The sequence below is a fragment of the Triturus cristatus genome, chromosome 3_2, assembly GCF_964204655.1.
Source record: "Triturus cristatus chromosome 3_2, aTriCri1.1, whole genome shotgun sequence".
NCBI lineage: Eukaryota > Metazoa > Chordata > Amphibia > Caudata > Salamandridae > Triturus > Triturus cristatus.
This window is the reverse complement of record NC_140584.1, coordinates 582,388,748-582,408,412: the sequence shown is the minus strand read 5'-3', so window position 1 is coordinate 582,408,412 and position 19,665 is coordinate 582,388,748. Positions and strand designations below refer to the sequence as shown.

General features: G+C 45.2%; 1 protein-coding gene across 5 annotated transcripts in view; it reads left to right on the top strand.

The window, feature by feature from the left end:
- MACF1 (microtubule actin crosslinking factor 1) overlaps positions 1-19,665 on the top strand; it is a 1,146,281-nt gene that overhangs the window by 257,069 nt on the left and 869,547 nt on the right. For 4 of the 5 annotated variants that reach the window (XM_085648361.1, XM_085648360.1, XM_085648359.1 and 1 more), the window contains exons 3-5: positions 10,227-10,316; positions 18,528-18,605; positions 19,056-19,148. In XM_085648361.1, coding sequence (XP_085504487.1) covers positions 10,227-10,316; positions 18,528-18,605; positions 19,056-19,148 — 261 coding nt within the window. Of the gene's footprint in view, positions 1-10,226; positions 10,317-14,763; positions 14,854-18,527; positions 18,606-19,055; positions 19,149-19,665 lie in introns of all 5 variants that reach the window. The other variant, XM_085648363.1, reaches the window with a different exon arrangement.

The window sequence follows — 19,665 nt, the reverse complement described above, 5'->3', positions numbered from 1 at the left end:
TACCCTTCAACAGCTGGGTCACTGTACTCCACCCATTTTCTTTGTCTTGGAGTTTAATTATACATTTGCTCACTTTTTGGTGTTTTCTGCTCCACCCTCCACCCTACCCCCCATAACTCCCCCCGTACCACTACCCCTGCACCTCCCATCCCCCCCACCGGTGAGAAGCAAAAAGATCACACATTGGTCTGTTGGGATGTGAGTACCCTCTCCATCCGCCACCCTCGCAAGCATGCAAACCCCTTAAAAGGAATTCACAAAAAAAGTGCACCGACCTGGTCACAGCATAAACATTGCAACATAGTATCCCCCTACATCGAGCTTCCCCGTTCCCAAGACTCCCCATTTATTAACCGTTCGTATCCTCCAGAATTTATTTTGCTGTAATCTCGGAAGTGAACATCTGGACTTTGTTATTCCAGACCATCTACAGTTGTACGGGATTCAACAAAAACGCCTAAGCCGCCTTCTCCTGGAAGGGTTTAATAAACTGGTGCAGCCTCCAGCGCCTTTCGACAGTTATATGGCAAAAGAGCAGTCCCCCGCAGTACTTTTGGCATCTGGCCCTGCTTTCTCATATATTGCTGGTCTCCGCAGAAGGTCATATAGGCCAGGATTGCCTGTGGCTTTCCGGCTTTCGTCTTGAGTTGCTTCTGAACCAACAGGATTCCATGTGCACGCTGAATCTCCTGAGCTCAATTCCAGCCCTCCAGTTGAGGAAAGGCCTGATGAAATAGGTCTACCACATATAGTAGTGTATCCAACCCTTCTTTACCTACAGCTACTCCTAAGACCCGAAGGTTATTCCTACTTTGACAATTTTCCTGATCCTCCAGTTTCCACTGGATATCGACTAATGGTGCCTCATGTGCCTCGATCTGCCCTCAAGCACTCGCAACATCTGATTCAAGAGCTGGAGCCTTGGTTTCCAGATCAGACAATCGCTCAGTTATATCGGTGCATTACTTAGCCACTTTACAAATGAATCCTTGTAACTTGCGAGTCAGTGCTTGAGATCTACGGCTGTCCAACTGGGTTTCTTCCAGATGCGTCATAATGCACTGGTACATAGCCTCTAAAGTAGGGGGATTCGAGTTGACAGTCGCTTGCGGAGCCTTAGCTATGGCGCCGACCAGTTGCTCTGTTTGTGAGTAGTACCATTTTAGGACCTTCCCTGCTGCAGCTTACCGCCTGTTCTTTTTAGCACCCATGCGGGCTGTTAAAGAAGGAATACCCTCACCAAGGTCATTAAGAATGCTATCACTAGGTTCACTGGACACCTCAGAGTCTTCTACAGACTACTCTGTTCCATCCGACAGAAAAAAAGCACTAATTTCCAACCAGGCATGAGCCAGTTTTCCTCACACCAGCATATAAGGGCTTTTGTCATGCCTAATGAGCTTATGAGGGAGAGAATGGCTTGCATAGCCCCCTTCCCCGGGCCAGGGATCACCCTCGCCACTAGTTGGCACCTCTCCCACCTTAGCTTTAGAGCCAGCATTCGAGTCTATTAAGACATCCACGGTTATCTGTGCAGCCACAGCCGCGTCACATCCTGTTTCAAGAGGTAAGGGAGCGGCATAGTAGATTACCTTTATGCTGTCCATCAGGGTGACCCTCCTCAGCCATACCACCTTTTTCCTTCTTTCCCCTCTCCAGTTGGCACCACCTGCTGCCCAGGCTCTCCCTGAAGCACCCAAACTGTATTCTCTAATTTGGCCTCAGACCCCATCGAATGCTGGGCCCCCCCCGCTGGGTTGCACAGTAGCTCAATGATTAAAGCGCCCGAGGTCCCATGGGAGAGGGGCCTCCTTTCTCCCTTTTCTCCACCGAGTCCACCTTTCCTCTTAGAGGTGGGTGTCGACCAGTCTGGAAAACTGAACTGCTCCCAGGATTCTCTCCCACTGCCACGCCAGTCCGAATAATGAGGCTGGGGTTCCTTGGCCTTTTTAGGTCTCGCCTAGGCAGAGCTTGCGCTGTCTCTTTGAGACATGCTTTATTCAAAATATGAGCATGAAGCTCTGCCCATCTTTTTATTTGGCTCCTGTCACTGTCCTTTGTAAATGGCGGCTTTTCATTGGTCAATAGACTTACTACCGCCTTTTCTCTTCTTGTAACCTCCCATGAGGACATCCCCTGTTACATGTTTTGTTATTCTGTAACTTTTAATTACAACCTCGGAGCACTATTTTCTTAAATGGCTTTCTCCTGCCTGCTGTTGCAGGCAGGACACGCTCTACCGCAATACTTTCTTAAAAAAAAAAATGTATTTAACCAGGGCGGCACACCTCAGCTGGAATAATGGCAGCTGCACTTTTCTTTCGTTCGATGCGATCGCTGACAGAGGCCACATGCCTTTTTTTCTACTTATTTACTTATGTTACAATGGCGGCACCCGCGCTTTAGCTTTCAACATCTTAACCTAAGCGCGAGTGCCGCAATTGCTTCAGAAGTAAATAAGTAAATTTTAAAATTCGTCCCCATGCCTTTTTTTTCTATTTCCTTACTTTTGAAGCAAATGCGGCACCCGCGCATTTGCTTAAGATGTTTAAAGCTAAAGCGCTGATATTTTGATTGATTTGCAATGCAATAGCTCTTGCATTACTGAAAGTTTGAGCTATTGGTGTTGCATTATTATTAGCAACGCCAATAGCGCAAACTTTCAGTAATGCGAGACCTATTGCATTTCAAATGCTTGTTGATTATAGGTCCCTGTGCCAGACGCTTTGGGCCCCATTCTTCCCACCGCTCTGGATTTGTTACGTCTGCGGCAGCTGCAAAATGCCCCAACTGCTCTAATCAAACTTTCGCATTCAAAGGGGAGCTTTGTGCCTAGCTGCATATGATCACGCTTACTACTTCCATGTACTTCTCGCTGGATCATGCCACACCAAGCTGCATTCAACAATGTAATACAGGAGCAACAATTTATTACAGCAACAGAGCACATCGCCACCTTCTGGCGCATCAATATCCAAACAAACTGGACATTTTATTTTTAAAACACAGTTAAAAGCTCCTAGAAAAATATAAATATCTAATAACAAATCTGTGGGCAAAGAGCGTGTGAAATAAAATGCAACAATTCTTTGTGAGTTGATATATTAAATTCACTTTTGAGGGATACATATAAAACAATTTCTAATATCACTCGGAGCTAAACATAGATGGAGGAGGTGGAATAGATTTTGGGTACCAAATCTATATCAATTGCGTGATCCAGAGTCTGATATTTGACGATTCTAGCTTGCTTTTAGAGTGTTAGAAGGATGCTTTTCCATTCACTTTATGGGAGATTAAAAAAAGGTATGGTTACGCACACCAAAACTATTCCCAGAGATAACATTTCTATACAATTTCAAGGTGACAAAGTGTCTTATATCTTGAGAAAGGCTTAATCTCTCACTTTAGACTTTAAGAAAAAGCCATAACTGACCTGGGGATGAACTTTTTAAAACCACCTTACTACTACTGAAAGTCTCCAAAGTAAAATTTACATGTGTGTGAAAAGTCATTACCTTAGCCAGTCTAGTGTCAAAACAGGAGAGGAGTAAAGACTTTATGGCTCCAACTGGCCCATGTAATATAGCTTGTAGCTACACAGATTACATTTGCTAGGACACACACAGACATTGGATACACCAAGCTCTAATCTGAGGATCTGAACAAGGATCACCATACACAAACTCAGAAATTTACATAAAGTCTTACTTTCATATGAGTCTAAGAAATACTAAGACGATATAGGAATGTATTCTAGTGCATACATAAGAATTGGAGGAATCTTTCAATTATAAATATTTAGTAAATGGTTAAAATGTCTTTTACCTATAGAACTATAAACATTTTGCATGACCCAAGAATGATCAGGGCTTTTTTCCATTAATAAATTCAAATACATGTACTAAAATATCATTGCATTGCTGGCCAGGGGGAATATAAGTGTTCATAATGAGTAAAAAAAAGAAACGTTTGGTTCCTGGGTGGATGTAAAATCAGTCCTCAAGCAGTCTACATAATTATTAGCACATGGAGTATGCAGGTTAAGCCAATCCAATTTAGTCATTAAGAGAATGGTAATCCTCCCCCTTTCACTAGGCCCCGGAAAGCATTGGTGGCTGGACAATGGAAAACATAGCAGGAGTCTACTCAAAATCAGCAATACCCATGTTTCTTGAAGATAGGTGACTGTGGTGCTCTCAAGACTTTTATTTTCAACTTATGCAGCCTGGCCATATTTCATGATACTAATGATATTTGATTGTTAAATAGAGTAAAAGCACTGGACTTGGCATTTGTTACTATTTCAATAAAAAAACATGGAGTCACAGCCATGATAGATCAGAATTGACTTTCTAGGCATCTGCATTTTGCTCTAAATATTTGATTCGTCTTTTGGAAGCTGAGAGTTCCTCCACTATTGAATGAGTTTGATTTTGAGTAATCTGCAGATTTTCAGATAAATTCTCTGTTTCACCTTCCAGTAGATCGGAGACCCGCCCACCAAATATCATTGACTCTTTATTCTGTTTCTTTTATAAAGATTTGTTCGGGTCTTTTAACTTTATGAACTAACATGCCCTTAAGCTATTGCCTATAGAGTCTCCTCTCAATCAGAAGGTATAATGGTAACAGTTAGAAAGGGGGGTCTCTAGTTGGCAGAGGTAGGTACCTTTGTCCAGATAGGGACCCTTGCTTCTAGTCAGGGTAAGGAGGATACACACTTTAGATAACCCCTGCTCACTCCCTTGGTAGCTTGGCACGAGCAGACAGGTTTATCCCTAAGACAATGTGTAAAGTATTTGTACCAACACACACAGTAACACTGCGAAAACGCCACAAAAGGACACCACACTAGTTTAGAAAAATAAAGTATCTCTATCTAAACTAAACAAGACCAAAACGACAAAAAAAAAATACAAGTTCTTAAAAATAGGACTTTCAAAAGGTTTTAAGAACTTGTACTTTAGAAACCTATGGATGCGTGACTTTTACACAAAGTACCTGAAGATGCGTCAAAATTCACAAGGCCAAACAGTCACAGAGAAAGGAAGCGTTGGAAAACACAGCGATGTGTCAGTTCCTGAGTCCTTGGGGAGGCGAGGCGACAGTTCTGCTGCACACAGGAGAAATGATGCGCAGAAACCGGACTGTAGGGGGAAGTGAGGCGTCAAAATCCAAGACGGTTCTGGTCTGTGGGTGATCCGTGGAAAGCTTTGTGCACAGGTACGATGCGTGACACACTGGAGGTGATGCGTCGCTCTGCGAGGTTTTGCGCCGTCCGGCATGGGTGCTGGGGGCTGCGTGGCGAGACTTCGCGTCACCCGGCGAGACTCGGTGAGGCTTCGCATCGTCCGGCATCGGTTCCGAGAGACTTTGCGCCGGTTCTTGCAGGGATTAGCTGCAAAACCCACCTCTGAGGCCTTATAACTGGAAGGAGGCACCTCAGGCAAGGGTAAGACTCACAGATGGCAGGGTCCAGCAGCACCAGCAGATTTGCATGAAGTCTTTTTTGTCCCCGAGACTTCAGAATAGGAGGCCAGCTCACTTCAGGCCCTTGGAGATCTCCTTCAAGCAGCGGACACCGCAAAGTCCTTCTCCTTTCCTTGGCAGAAACAGCAACTGCAGGCCAACCCCAGACACACAGCAGGGGCAGTACTCCTCCTCAGTCTCCCCAGCTCTTCTCCTTGGCACAGGTTCCTCTTGAATTCCAGGAATGATCTAAAGTCTGGGGTTTTGGGTCTGATACTTATACCCCAAAATATCTTTGTTCTCTTTGTGCAAGGGGGTCTGAGCCCAGTTCAAACCAGTTCTGGGGGGCACTCTGCAAGTGCACAATAACATCCATTGTCAGTGTGAGGCTTGGCTCCAGACACACCACAGGGGGCGGAGCCAGCATTGTGGAAGGCAGGCACATCCCTACTCAGGTACAGGTGCTACTCCTCCCACCACTCCAAATGCAGATCAGGCCTATTCAGCCTAGTGCTGACTCATCCAGACTCCTGGAGCCACTGCACCTCCCCAGCCCCTCCAAAGCCAGACAGTCAATCCACAAACGGCATAGGCATACAGGATGGTTGAACAAGAAAATAGCCACTTTCTAAAAAGTGGTATTTTCAAACACACAATTTAAAAACCATCTTTACTAAAAGATGTGTTATCAAATCCTGAGTTCAGGGATACTAAACTCCATTTCTCTGTCTTATCCCTATGGGAAGATATGCTTGTAAAACATTACAAACCAGTCCCCATTCTGTCCTATGGGGCAAGATAGCCTTTCAATAGTGAAAAACGAAATTGGCAGTATTTCACTATCAGGACATTTTACACACATCAGTACATGTCCTACCTTTCACATACATTGCACCCTGCCCTGGGGGGTACCTTAGGCCTACCATAGACGTGCCCTATATGTAAGAAAAGGGAAGGTTAGGTCCTGGCAAGTGGGTGCACTTGCCATGTCGACATGGCAGTTAACAAACTGCGCGCAGGCACCGCGGTGGCAGGCCTGAGACAAATTTTCAGGGCTACTCATGTGGGTGGCACAATCAGTGCTGCAGGCCCACTAGTAGTATTTGATTTACTAGCCCTGGCACACTTAGTGCATTCTACTAAGGACCTACTGGTAAATCAAATATGCCAATCAGGGAGAACCATTCATGTTCACAATTTACACAGAGAGCATATGCACTTTAGCACCGATCAGCAGTGGTAAAGTGTCCAGAGTCCTACAGTCAACAACAATGGGTCAGGAAAAAAATAGGAGGAAGAAGCAAAAAGTTTGGCGATAGCCCTGCAAAAAGGGCCATTTCCAACAGTAACCGACAGGCGTCCAAGTGAGTTACCTTTAGTATGTTAGCCTAATAGTGTGGCCCTACTTGGGGAGAGAAAAGGAAGAGGCGCGTAATGTGTTCTGCAGCAAGTGAGTGGGGGAGGTCGGTGGGGTGTGGTAGGGATATTTTACAGCTTTTCTTCTTTCCACTGTTCTCCAGCCCCCTGGTGTTAGGATGGGGTTGTGTGCATGTTCCTTAATATATCTACAGAAATAGAATTGATCCATGAAAATGAAATCAAATGCAGGAATGATAACATGCCATGGGCAGCCTGATCGCCCTAAAGTAAAAAAGTATCCACAGGGTGATCCTTTATCAGAAATGTGGTGGTCGGTGGGGCTTGGGGGATTGAAGTTTATTTGGAAACCCTCCCTCTTTGTAACCTACTCTCAGCCAGGACAGGAGTGGCAAAAATGTTACTGATTGCCCATTACAGAGAGGCTCGCTGGCATTCTGTTATTTTCACTAAAAACACAGCAATATTTTCACTACGATGCTCCTCTCGGCCACTGTCTGGTGCTCCTCCTCGGCTCAGAGAGATCAATTCAGCTGCTTCCAACCACCCAAAGTTAAAAGTCCATTCTTTTAAACAGTCTTTTCTAGTCTTCACAAGTTTAGCATACTTTATATGCTAAATGGGTGATCCTAAGTTTTGTGAATAGGATGAAAGACTTTTAAGTGTTGGAGAATCTTTTTTTGTATAATTTTATTGGTACAATTGAGTAATGACAGCAAATACGGTGACATGCAAGTCCAGAATATACCTGTAATGATATATAAAAGTTAATTATATCAAATGCACCAATAGCAAACAATACTTGTATATAAAATTTAATAGAAATTGAAAAGGGAGGCAGTGGGTGAGAGAACTAGCTATAGAAGGAAGAAAGTAAAGAGAGAAAGGGAAGAAGTAAGTAGGAAAAAAGGGAAGAGATGGAAACTATAAAAGCAGGGCAGAAAGATGAGGGAGGGGTAGAAATTACAATGATAGTAATGAGTAAGCGAACTATATGGAAATTGGAGGGGGGCTCTTGCAAAAAGAGGACCATATAAGAAGAAAAGTATCAGCTTAGTCCATAAATTGTAAATTATCTTTTCATATGATGCGGTCTTGTACATCTCCGTTGGAGAAACTTTTGCTGACGTATGAAGTGGTGATTAACAGCAAGCCGGAACTAACCAAATGGTTTCCAAAAGGACTGAGGCTTGAAAAAAATGTTCTGCTTAAAAATAATGTGTCCTTCTTACCTGGTTGATTCGCACAAGTAATGAGCTCCCCATCGGAGAGCTGGGTAGTGATCATGTGGAAACCTAGGAATATGTTCGGTAAATATTTCTATTTATGTTATGATGACCTTAATAACCCAATGGGGGAGTATGCATCCCTTAAAACCCTTCGAGGAGTTAACACTTAAAGGCCTTCTTCCCTATTTGAGTCTTACTGACTTTACCACTCTTATGTTTTTAATCTGAAGATGATTCTATGCTGGAGCAGGAAAGGTTACGTGTCTGTGGCAGGAGTTCTTTAGCACAAATATTCTCCTAGTATTCACATGCAGGCAGCCCACTCAGACACCCCAACTTTGGATTGGGTTATTAAAATGTTTCGACAGAAAGCAACTGAGTTGTAATTGTTGCCTGAGGTTGGGGGTGCCTTTAGTCTTAGTAAAGCTCGGACTGTTTAAAGAGCTGGCTTCAATCCAAATCTGAAGAGTCAGCTAGACCCTGTTCTATATCCTGTGTATGGTTCGCCACTTCGGGGAATATAGCAAAGTCATGACTCTTAAAGATCCCATGCCGGAGAACTAATATTACAGGTAAGACTCATTCCGAAGGGAACTTTTCTGACTCTCTATCAGGGACTCCTTCATTCTTTTATTCTCTGTCTCCTGCGCTCTCTTTCTCTCACGCCCCTGGCGCTTACACGTCCATTTGACGCTTCTGGCATGCAGTGTTACTTCTTTGAATGCCTGTGTCGTGTTCTTTTTGTTCTTCTCTGCCTCCTCTTGTGGACGGAATTCCTGAAAATGCCCATTCTGCTACCCTGGTGATCTGTGCCACTCTTTTGTGCTTATGTTGTTACTTCTTGTAACTTGCTGATGTTCATACTAATCCCCTTCTCCCACCGACCATACCACTTCCTCTCATGATCTGTGCCTTTCAGGTCTCGCCTGACCCAGCGCATGCGCTGGTCTGGTGAGACTTATTGAGAGGGCTCCAAAAAGTGCGACCAGGACAGCCTAGAGCTACAGTGCAGGTGTGCGGGCGCGCGCGCCGCGCTTTACCGCGATTACTTTAACTTTCGCGGCCGCAGGGCCGCTTTGCATAACCAATAGGTCTCGCTTTTGGGACCATATAAGCATTTAGTTATGCAACTGATGTATGGCTAAACACTTATAAGGTCCCAAAGGCGAGACCTATTGGCTATGCCAATGCTTGTTTCTCTTATACATAGTATCACTGGTCTCACTCTGTGTTCCACCCTCTTGCCCTCTGTCACTCGATATTGAGCCCTGTCACTCCCTATTGAGCCCTGTCTTTGCTTCTCTTGCTGCTGTATTGCATGCCCCCTGCCCTGTCCTTTCCCACAAGCCATCGTGTATCTTTCCGACCACCAGCCACAGTTTCTCCTATCATTGAACCCCCCCCATCATTTTCCATTTTGCCCTTTGATATTTCCCTTTATATCTATTTTTTTTGGATCCCCTATGCCTTACCCCACCCTCCTCTTCTTCCCTCTCATGCCTGTGTTTCTATAACTTTGCCTGGCATGCCGGTGTTACTTTCCCATGCCATTGGTATTTGCCGTTATTTGTTTCTGCTCATGACAAGTTACTTATGCTGTTTACCTCTTCCTCGTGTCCCTAGTTACTTTACCATTATCATTGTGTCCCTTGTTATTTCTTCCTCATGCACCCTGCCAATTCGTACTCATTGGTGCTTCCCCGTATGAACCTTGTTACTACTTACTCATTCATCGTATTACTTGCACCTTGTGCCTTTATGGACCCTCGTGTCCCTTGTTATGACCCGTCATGCCCCTTGTTATGACCCGTCATGCCCCTTGTTATGACCCGTCATGCCCCTTGTTATGACCCGTCATGCCCCTTGCTACGACCCTTCCCCCTTGTTATGAACCTTCATGCCCTATGTTATGACCCTTCACCTGTTGTCCTGTGTCCTCGTCATCGCTGTCCTTGTCATCTCTATCTAGAATTTTTGCAGATTTTGCAAAGAACAATTGTCGTCGGGCTGAAAAATAGTTTAGGAAAGTTTGCAAAATATGAAAAACTGAAAACAGAAATTACGTTTAACAACAATGGCGTTGATTTGCATTACAGCTGTAATTATCCGTGTCCGTATTAAAATGCACTCTTTGCTTTCTCCTGCCAGGTTCGGAAACACATCAATGATCTGTACGAGGACCTCCGTGACGGGCATAACCTGATCTCGCTGCTCGAGGTTCTGTCCGGCGTGAAACTGGTGAGTGCGTCAAGTATGCGTCGCTCCAGGTGCGAGCACATATGTCTTACGTCACTTCCTGTCACGTGTCTGTCCCTGCGATCTTTCAGGCAGTGCTTGATTTATGCAAGTGGTGGGCACCAGGTTTTCGTCATCATTTTACTCTGAACTGTATCAAGGGGAAGGCAGAAAAGGGTGAAAGATGGGAAAACAATGACGCAGGGAGATGGCAAGCATGAAAACGAACCTGCAGGGATGTGATAAAGAGACAGGAAATGTAGGGGGTGCAACAAACGGCATGAAGCGGAATATAGACAGGGTGGCCTTGGTATTTGGTCATGTAACTCCGGCATTCGCGATGGACTCCCAAGAAAGACTCTAGGACCCGGAGTTCACTTTATTTACAAATTAAGCGCTGTTTTAACTTGCATAGTCTCTTTTTTTTGTGTGGAATGCTTAAATCTCACCCGTCGTAAACTTTGTTCAACTTCTCACCCTCTTCTTGCAGTCTTTTTTGGCTCTCTCTGCAGTTTCCTTTCTTCAAAGTGTTGCATTTTCTTTTTATCTCCCCAGATTGTACAATCTCATTTCCAAATGGCACCCCTACGCACCTTAACTTCTCTCCTCTGCATGCTTTACCCCTTCCATTTTTGTCGTTTACTCTCTTCTCTGATCCCGCTCTTCTACGCCCAGCGATCCTCCTGGTCCTTACTGTGACATTCCTGCGCTCCTTGCAGGCTTTTGTCACCTTTCCACGTGGTCTCCATCCTCCTTCTCTTCTTCCTGTTTACTTACTCACTGCCCCACGCACCTTCCATCCTCCCTGAAACAACCTTTCTCTTCCCTCTTTCCATCATTGTGGACATTTACAAAGCATAGAACGCACACACAAATGTCTCTAGGCGCTATAGAAACAAAGAGAGGCAAAAGTGGAAAGGACAGCGCCTACCATTTGGTCGAAGAGCCTAGTTTTTCAAAATGTGCACCACTTCAAAAGATGAGCGGGCGATAGAGACGCCAGTGCCATTTTCATTATTTCAAATCACATGCATCTCTTTGGAAACCACAGGAATAACGGAGCTTAAAACTCGTCCAAAGTAAATACCACTTAAAAAAAAAGCGGCGGGTTAATTTAGATTGCACATTTAAAACTGCGTTAAATGAAGCAATTACTTAAAATCAATAAAACACAGTACCCTTTTCAAATGTCTTTGGTTTTGTGCATTAAGAGTGAGGGATGGCACGTAAAAACATAATATTAAGAACAAATAAAAGCAGCACATGTAATCACTCTGTCATCAAGCTGAAGCAGACCTGTCAACCTATTTAAAATAATAATAATTACGCGAGGAGGAGGTGGGGCCCCAGAATGCTGTAATCGAATGTAGAATGTGTGACGACATTAACCACCATAGGTCTACGTGAAGTAGAAAGGCCGGTTTCTTTTGAACGTTTGCACTTCGATGATCGTCTCTCCTCTTTCTTCATTTTCCATCCTCTCTTCAGTCTTCCATGTGCTCTACTCTGTCGCCTTCCTATCTTCTCCATTGTCTTGGACCTTTAGCTCCTGTAAATTAATTTCCTTCTTTTGGCCTCCCTCGTTTCTCGGCAGTCTGGGTGTGGCTTTCCTCATCTTTCTGCGTTCTGCATGTCCCCTGCTGTCTTCCCCATGCTGCCCTGTGGTGTGGGTCTCCTCTATGACGGGAGCGTGCTCTGTGCACCTCGGCTGTGCGGCATTAGTGTGGCCTGTTCACTTTAACGAGGTGACTCACTTCCTCACGCGCCCTTTGCGGACTTGCCTTGGCTTGTGATATTAAGTCCTTGAGCAGCAGTGCGAGCATCTCGCAATCTTTTGAAACCAGTGGAAATATTTGTTATACCCTGGAATAAAAGAGTGTGAAATCCCCAGCAATGTGAGATAGAAGGGCGCTCTGCTCTGAAGATATTTTGCAGGGCTTTTCCCAACGTCAGTGTCTTGACTCCACCCAGAAATATCAAACGTGAGACCACAGGTGCTTCCCATGGACCAAGAGGCTGGGCACTTGGTCTGGGAAGGAAAGTGACCTACAAACCTCTTTAGGCCTCTCTTCGAACGTGATTGAGCAGTCAAGTCCGGCTCAAAGGTGGTGGCGTGAAGGTTGTGACTCGATATAGCTTCGCAAGGAAATTAGCGTCACCATAGAGCCCAAATGTCCAGCACGAGTTATTGCTAAAAGAGCAAGATTTTAATAACTTCTAAATCAAACCTATTTTCTCTCACACCCCCTCTGTCCTGCCAACGAGTATCACAACCCTCCCACCAAAAGTTTTTAATATGCTGTTCAGGCACCACTAATTGATGATTAGGAAAATCTCGAGCAAATCACAGCGCAATGAAGCCAGTATGTGGGGAGATTCTATGCAATTCTAGCACCTTAACACTAAGTTTCACTATCCAGAGTTTTTTGCCCGGGAGACCTCCTTAGTTTCCTTGTTTGGAGTTAGATTTTCACAATACATAAAATGTTGGATGCTTCATTACCCAAGGTGCAGTAGAACCTTGTTAACGGTGTCACCTCCAGCGAGGGACCAGTCTTGGTCCTGAAAAGCCTCACAGGTTTGGCTCCAGGTAGAAAGTAAGCCACCTGGGCACAGTCACCCAATATCAGGGGATCTCAAAACGTGACCGGGGCACATTCGTCCGGCATCCAGGACAATCTGAAGGGGGTCTGGACTATACTCAGTGTTACACAGAGGCTTGTGGCCACCACAGAAGGACAAGGCTTGCGAGAGGGAGTGGGGGGCTGTGCCACAAAGGTGCAACAAGCAAGCGTGGTCACTGAGATTCAATGCGCTCCCAGAGGAAAGTCACCATTAAGCTCATCTGCACCTGTTGGTTGATTTGAGCAGCCCTCCTCCACTCTCTGAGGGGCAGAGATGGACTTCTGCTGCTGTGGACCAGTGATTGAGCAGTCCTGGATTGTCCACGCAGTAACGTCAGCAAAGGGTCATGCTGGTAAAACTTCCGGGTTAGCGCTTCTTTTGATGACCTGAGTAGCCCACCTCTGCATGTTGAGGCAGCGCTGTTGCGTGTCGATGCTGGTGTGGGGCGATGGACCCCTTGGAATGCTGGAGTGCTGCTCCTGCTTATATTCAGCAGCTGGGAAGCAGCTGCTGTTAATCTGTTAAAGTGAACCTTCAAAGTTTACAAAACCAATCATCAGCCTGGTTTCCATCCTCAGAGTGGATGCTCTGTATCCTAGCTTTATCCCACTTCCAGGGCTCAGTGTAGGGACCGATGCTGGAGTTGGTTGGCCTCATTTCCCTTTGGCCAGTTGCCATTCTCGATCCATCACACAAAGAAATGTTGGTCTACAGATGACCGTAATGCAGGTGTACCTAGAGGCATCACTCTCATCCACCTTGTGCGCTCCTTCCCATGTTTGGGGTTATTATTGTGATCAAAATCCAGATACATGTGTGTGTACATTTACCATGCAAACATGGAATTCACAAACGTTTACTAGGAGTTCCAGGTCTATATTTGTAAACGTGTGAAATCCTTACGGTCGCGGTCGTTCCTGCAGGTGCACCTTTGTAACTTTCTTTAGGATGTGGGCTCCTCGGTTATTTTCATTTTGCTCATAATGATGCCCATGATGGTTCCTCATAGAGTTTCCATTATTCATCTTTTTTATTTTAAATATTATCATGCCTCAAACACTTTTTCGTTAATGATGCCTTAGAGAAATGGTATTTGAGGTTGCACAACAGTTTGGCAAAACTTGTTTTTCAAGTTGCAACTTTTTGTGTGCGTTTTATTTTGAAATTGGGTAAACACCAGACTTGCGTTCATGCATGTATTTGCATATATTCAAGTATAATTCTGGGAGAATTATAAATCAGTGAAATTGTTAAATGTGTGTTTGTGTACTGGAACCACTTTCAGTGATGCAGGCTAAGCTCACCTCTCGCTGCTTTTCATTAGTGCACTCACCCCAAAAGTAAAGGCTTTGCATCAATGAATCGCATATACACGTGTGAACAACTTAAACATATGGATACATATCTTTGCATTAGTGGAAGATATTCTCCGTCACGGATCCATACTGTGGTACTGGGTCAGGCGATAGGATGCCACACCCCTGCATTAGAGGTCTAACTTCTCTTTAGTTTTGCTCTTCTCTTCCTGTAGTCTCCCCTCTTCCCTGGCAGTCTTATTCCCCAGTCCTGGCAGTTGTACCTCCACCTCCTGCCAGCCTCATAGCTCTCTCCTGGTATTTTCACACATTTCTCCTTGCAGTCACTCTTGTCTGCCTTTGCAGTCTCCCCTTCTCTCTGCTAGCAGTCTTTCCTCCCTCTGCTCTGCACTCTGCCTTTTCTCTCTGTGGTCTGCTCTCCCTGCTGCTGTTACCACCTTACAGACATTGGGTGTAACTCTCAATTGTATTTGTGCTTGCACTGTTGTTACCTTTTTTGGCATAAGCAGCCCTGCCTTCTGAAGATTGCACCCCTGAGCCGAGTGCCGTCCTCGCACCCAATCATCTGCGACGAACCTGAAGAAGAGGATGATGACATTGTTGTAGGTTGGGTTCTTAGTACTGCATTGTGAGGCTGTTGGTAATCCAGGCCTTTGGCTGGCCTTCTGGCTCCAGCAGGCAAGTGCCGACAGAGGCAAACCCATGCAGGCATGTGCCGACATAGGCAGTCATTCACCGACGGAGGCAGTCACCCAGCGAGCCATGTGCTCACGTTACGAACACGAATTTGCTCTAGGATGCTGCTTCAAATGCAGTCTTAACTTAAAAACCCATTCATCATTCACCTTAAGACTCATCAGTTTCCTGGATTATCTGACCAAGCCTCACAATGTTGGAGCCTTGCAGTGTAATAGAGAGACCACTTGCCTGGCATGGAAACACACTGCTTTTGGGGGGTGGGCACGTAAGAGCGAGGACAGGAAACTATTCAGCTAGATCGGTCTGTGGAGGGAAGAAATGTGTGTGCTCACAACTACGCAGAGTTGGTATTTGTGCTCTCGTACTTGAGGAGAGTAGAGATCCTTGGACTCACAGCTTAGAAGAGGAAAAATGTGTGTGCTTGCACCTAGTGAAAACCGGAATCTGTGTGCTTCCACCTAAGGTGAGCAGGAGCCCTGCTCGGGTGGGATCTGCAGACATCTGGGTGCACGTTGCTGTCCTCTCAGGTTGGTCACCTAACAATTATTGAGAGTTCATTATTTGAGCAGGGCTTTCCCAGGAGTTATTAGGGTGTTTGCTAACAAATCACTGCATGAGGATGGAAGGCTTGTGTGTTGGTGAAGCTTGCTAGATCTAGAAGCTTACGAATGCTAACCACACTTCGGACTGGCTACCTGTATGAAGAGGGCAGGTATGTTTTTCTCTCAAGCCTGGGCCTTAATGGAGGTCACTAGAAGCCAGGGCCATAAACGCCATGCATTGTGTAAATGCATCTATGATATTCAGTGTCATACAGATTCTTGGGGAAGAGTTTATCTCTCTACTTAAGTTTCACAGAGCTGGAGACTTGCCTGAAGTTAGACTTATCCTGGCATTTTCAAACAGTACAGAACTTGTGACAAGATAGTAAGAGTCCAACCTAAGGCTGTCTCAGAGAGACTGAGGACTGATGAAAGTTTAACTAAGCTGATGTATTGAACAAGCCGGCCTGGAGGCTAGTCTTATTAGCAATATTGTCGAAGTCTTTTTAAAAGTCACCCTAAAATGAAATATTGCTTGTGTTTCTGTAAACTCTGCACGTAAGTGGGCCAATTCTGGAAGTTGTCTGAAGCCTAGCCCAAGCTAGAGATATAGTTATGCTCCTTCTGGAGTCAAAGGTGAGACATTGATGAGCCTCTCTGAAGTCTTCCTTAAGCTAAGATTTTGCTAGAGTTTGTGTGAAAGCTAGTTTAAGCTGAGATCATATTACACCTGTGTAAATCCTAACTTTGGATAATAGCTGAAATTCTGTCTAGGTAAGTCCTTGTGAATAATGTTAATCTAGCTGAAGGGCCCACATTGGAAAATCAGTGTTACAGCTGATGTGGTGCAGTTGAGTCTGTGCCACGCCCTGCTCTTTTGGTGCAGTGTAGTTCAGCCTGCAGTGAGCCATGCTCTCTGGAGGCAGTGAAGTCTAGCCTGGAGCGCGCCAGGCATTGTGGAGAGTGCATTAGAGTCTGAAACAAGCCATGTTCTCTGGGGGTGGCATTTGCTCTTGTAACAAGGCATTTTTGGAGAGGGGTTGTATGCATTCTGGTCTAGAACAGGTCATGTTTACTGACTGTTCAGTCTGTTCTGATGCACGGCCTCTTCAAGGTTAGACAGTATAGTGCAGGACTGAACCGTATGCCTTATTGACTTTTTATGGTCTAGCAGGTAGGGAACCGTAGACTGTAAATACTGCAGCGGAGACTGTAAGCAGCCATGTTCATAGGCTTTACAGGCTAGACAGTTTTTTAGACTGAGCAGTCAAGGCTGGTGGGAGTCGTTTTCTTTTGGGAGCTGTACAGTTGAGTCTGGAGCATGGCTTATTCCTCTCAGGCTATGCAGTCTCGCCCTCATTCTAAACTGTGACACTCCATGTTCTATGAAGGCTTTGCAGTCTAGCTTGAAGAGAGCCACGTTCCGTAGGTGCAGCACAGTCTCGCCTGTAGCTGGCAATGTTCTTTGGAGGGTTTGCAGTATGGCCTGGAGCAAATCTTGTTTAAGGTTGTTCAGTGTAGTCTGGAGTGAGCCACGACTTCGGAAGATTTGCAGTCTAACCTGCTGTGACTAATCGTCTGTGACTGTTGCAATATAGGCAGTACTCAGCAGAGGTGGTGGAGTGAGTCCAATCTAAGCAGAAGCAAGCTATAGTCCCTTGAGTGTTTGCAGTCTAGGCTAAAGTGACCCATGCTGTATGGAGACTGCGTGGTGTAGCCTGGAACAGGTCCTGTTCTGTGCAGGCTATGAAGCCTGGCGTGCAACAAGCCATATTTTTGGAGGGTGAGCAATGTAGCCTCAAGCCAGCCTTGTTCTTTAGAGTCTGTGCAATCTACTGTTGGGCAGTTCTTATTCTGTGCCCGCTCTGCTGTCTAGCCTGAATTGAGCTTTGTTCTGCAACTATTCTGTGGTGTAGGTTAGGAATATCATTGGTCTTTTGAGGCTATTCTTGAGTGTAGCTTATTCTTTGGTGGGTATGCACTGTAGTCTATAACAAGCCACATTCTTTGAAGGGTCTCAAGGTTACATTGGAGCAAGCCATGTTCTCTGGAGGTGGTGTAGTCTAGCTAGTAGTGGGCTATGGTTTGTGGCTTCTCTGCAGTCCCACCTAAAGCGAGTCATGTTTGTTAGTCTCTGTGCATCATAACATGGAGTGAGCTACATTCTGCTGATGACACATTCTAGGTAGCAGCGAGCCGTGACCTGTGGAGGCTTCAGTGTAGCGTGGAGGAGCTCTGTTCTGTGGAAGCTACGGATGGCCCTTGAGTAAACTATATATGACTCCTGAGAAAATGTTAGGCTTATTGCAGGAGTTCTTAAGTATGTTTCCTTCTCAACATGATTGATACTTAGCTGCTTTCTTTTAAGGTCAGAAATAATTCTGTCTTTCACGGACTGCTCTGTGGGTTTTGTCTGAACTGTCACTGAGTCTGGACTCTAGATTTCCTGAAGGTGGCCTCTTTGTTGTTGAAGACTCTAACATGGCTAATGTCAGCACGTTTGAGGGTTTCCTTTTCTTATGAGCCTGGGATACAGAGTAAGGTGAAATCGCTTTTCCGGTTTGTCTGGGATCTGGCCTGTGTGATATAATCTTGAGGTTGTCTTGACATCTTGTATTGCAAAGATAAAGTATGTTTGAAATCTAGGCCAGGTAATGTCCTGAAGCAGAAAGAAATGTGTGTGTGCCTTTCAATATCTCACCTCTTGTTCTTGAGGGACACCCACATGTCTGATTTGGAGGCCTGATTGCCTCTTCTGAGACCTTGTAGTGCAGTTTTATCCAAACATTGAGGATTGAGGTCTGTCTTGTGGGTTATTTTTACAGCCAGTCTAGTGAACAGTTTCGAGTTGTCCTGGAAGTTGAGCAGTGACGCGACTTGAAATAGTGCTTGGATATCTTTGTCCAATCATAAGTATCCCATCTAGTGTCACGGCTGTACTGTGTGCAGAGTCCTCACTCAACACTCACCCCCTAACCCTTGCTTGCACCCAGAATCGCCCTTACTCATACACCGTACCTTGTTTCTTCCAGCCACGAGAGAAGGGTCGGATGCGGTTTCACAGGCTGCAGAATGTCCAGATCGCTCTAGACTTCTTGAAGCAGCGGCAGGTGAGTCCCTTCAAACGCTGAGACAGCAAAGCTGGACTCATGAGACAGCTGCAGTAAGAGTGGATGTATAGACAGATGGCGGAGGAGTCTGTGTAAACTGGTGGAGCAGCTAGAGTAGGAAGTAATGGAGAGAATGCAGAGAGTGGTGGTGTCAGCTTATGAGTGGAGGAGCTATGATGTGCCAATTTGGAGAAACTGCAGAGCAAGATATGGTACAAGTATTCAGTAGATCTGTCAAGTAAACGTTTGGAGAAGCAGCAGTATGAAGAGTTTGATTGTGTTTATTTGGACACCAGCATGCATTTGGTGCATCCTCAGAGCGCCATGTGGTGGTGCAGTTTCATTAAATGAACATTCTATTGACTGGCAAATGCACCAAGTTGAGGCATCTGGGTAAGGACTAATTGGGTGATGCACCTGCCTCAGACATCTATTGCTTCTTCGTTTCAGGTGAAATTGGTGAACATCCGAAACGATGACATCACAGATGGAAACCCAAAGCTTACCCTGGGGCTCATCTGGACCATCATCCTCCATTTCCAGGTAGGATCAGGATTTTCGTGTACCAGTTTCCTGGACCCAATATCACATGCCTGCTGGGCATTGAGCCATACATCACAGAGACCTGTCTTAATGAGGCATGCTATGCTGCATGCAGGCTCAGTTAAGTTGTATCTTGGCTGGCACGACGTGGTAATAGCAAAGGCTGTTTCTTGTGTGAGTTTTCTTGTTTAATTTTCTTTGCAAGTTTGTTCTTGGCTACAAGTTTTTTTAAACCAGTGGTGTAAACCACAATATATTATTAGAGGTAAAGTTAATGGGTCCGTTACTTGAAAACTGAAGCTACATTGTAAATACCTATGCTATATTTCTATAGCGGGGTTCTCCAAAGTCGATCCTGGACGGCCGGATCCATGCCCGATTTTTAAGATAAATACATTTATCTAAATGGGGGTATCCTAAAAATCTGGCATGGATCTGGCCCTCCAGGACTGACTTTGGAGAACCCGGTTCTATAGTTTTTGCCTAACCAAAAGGCAGCAGAGATCTGAACTGTGCC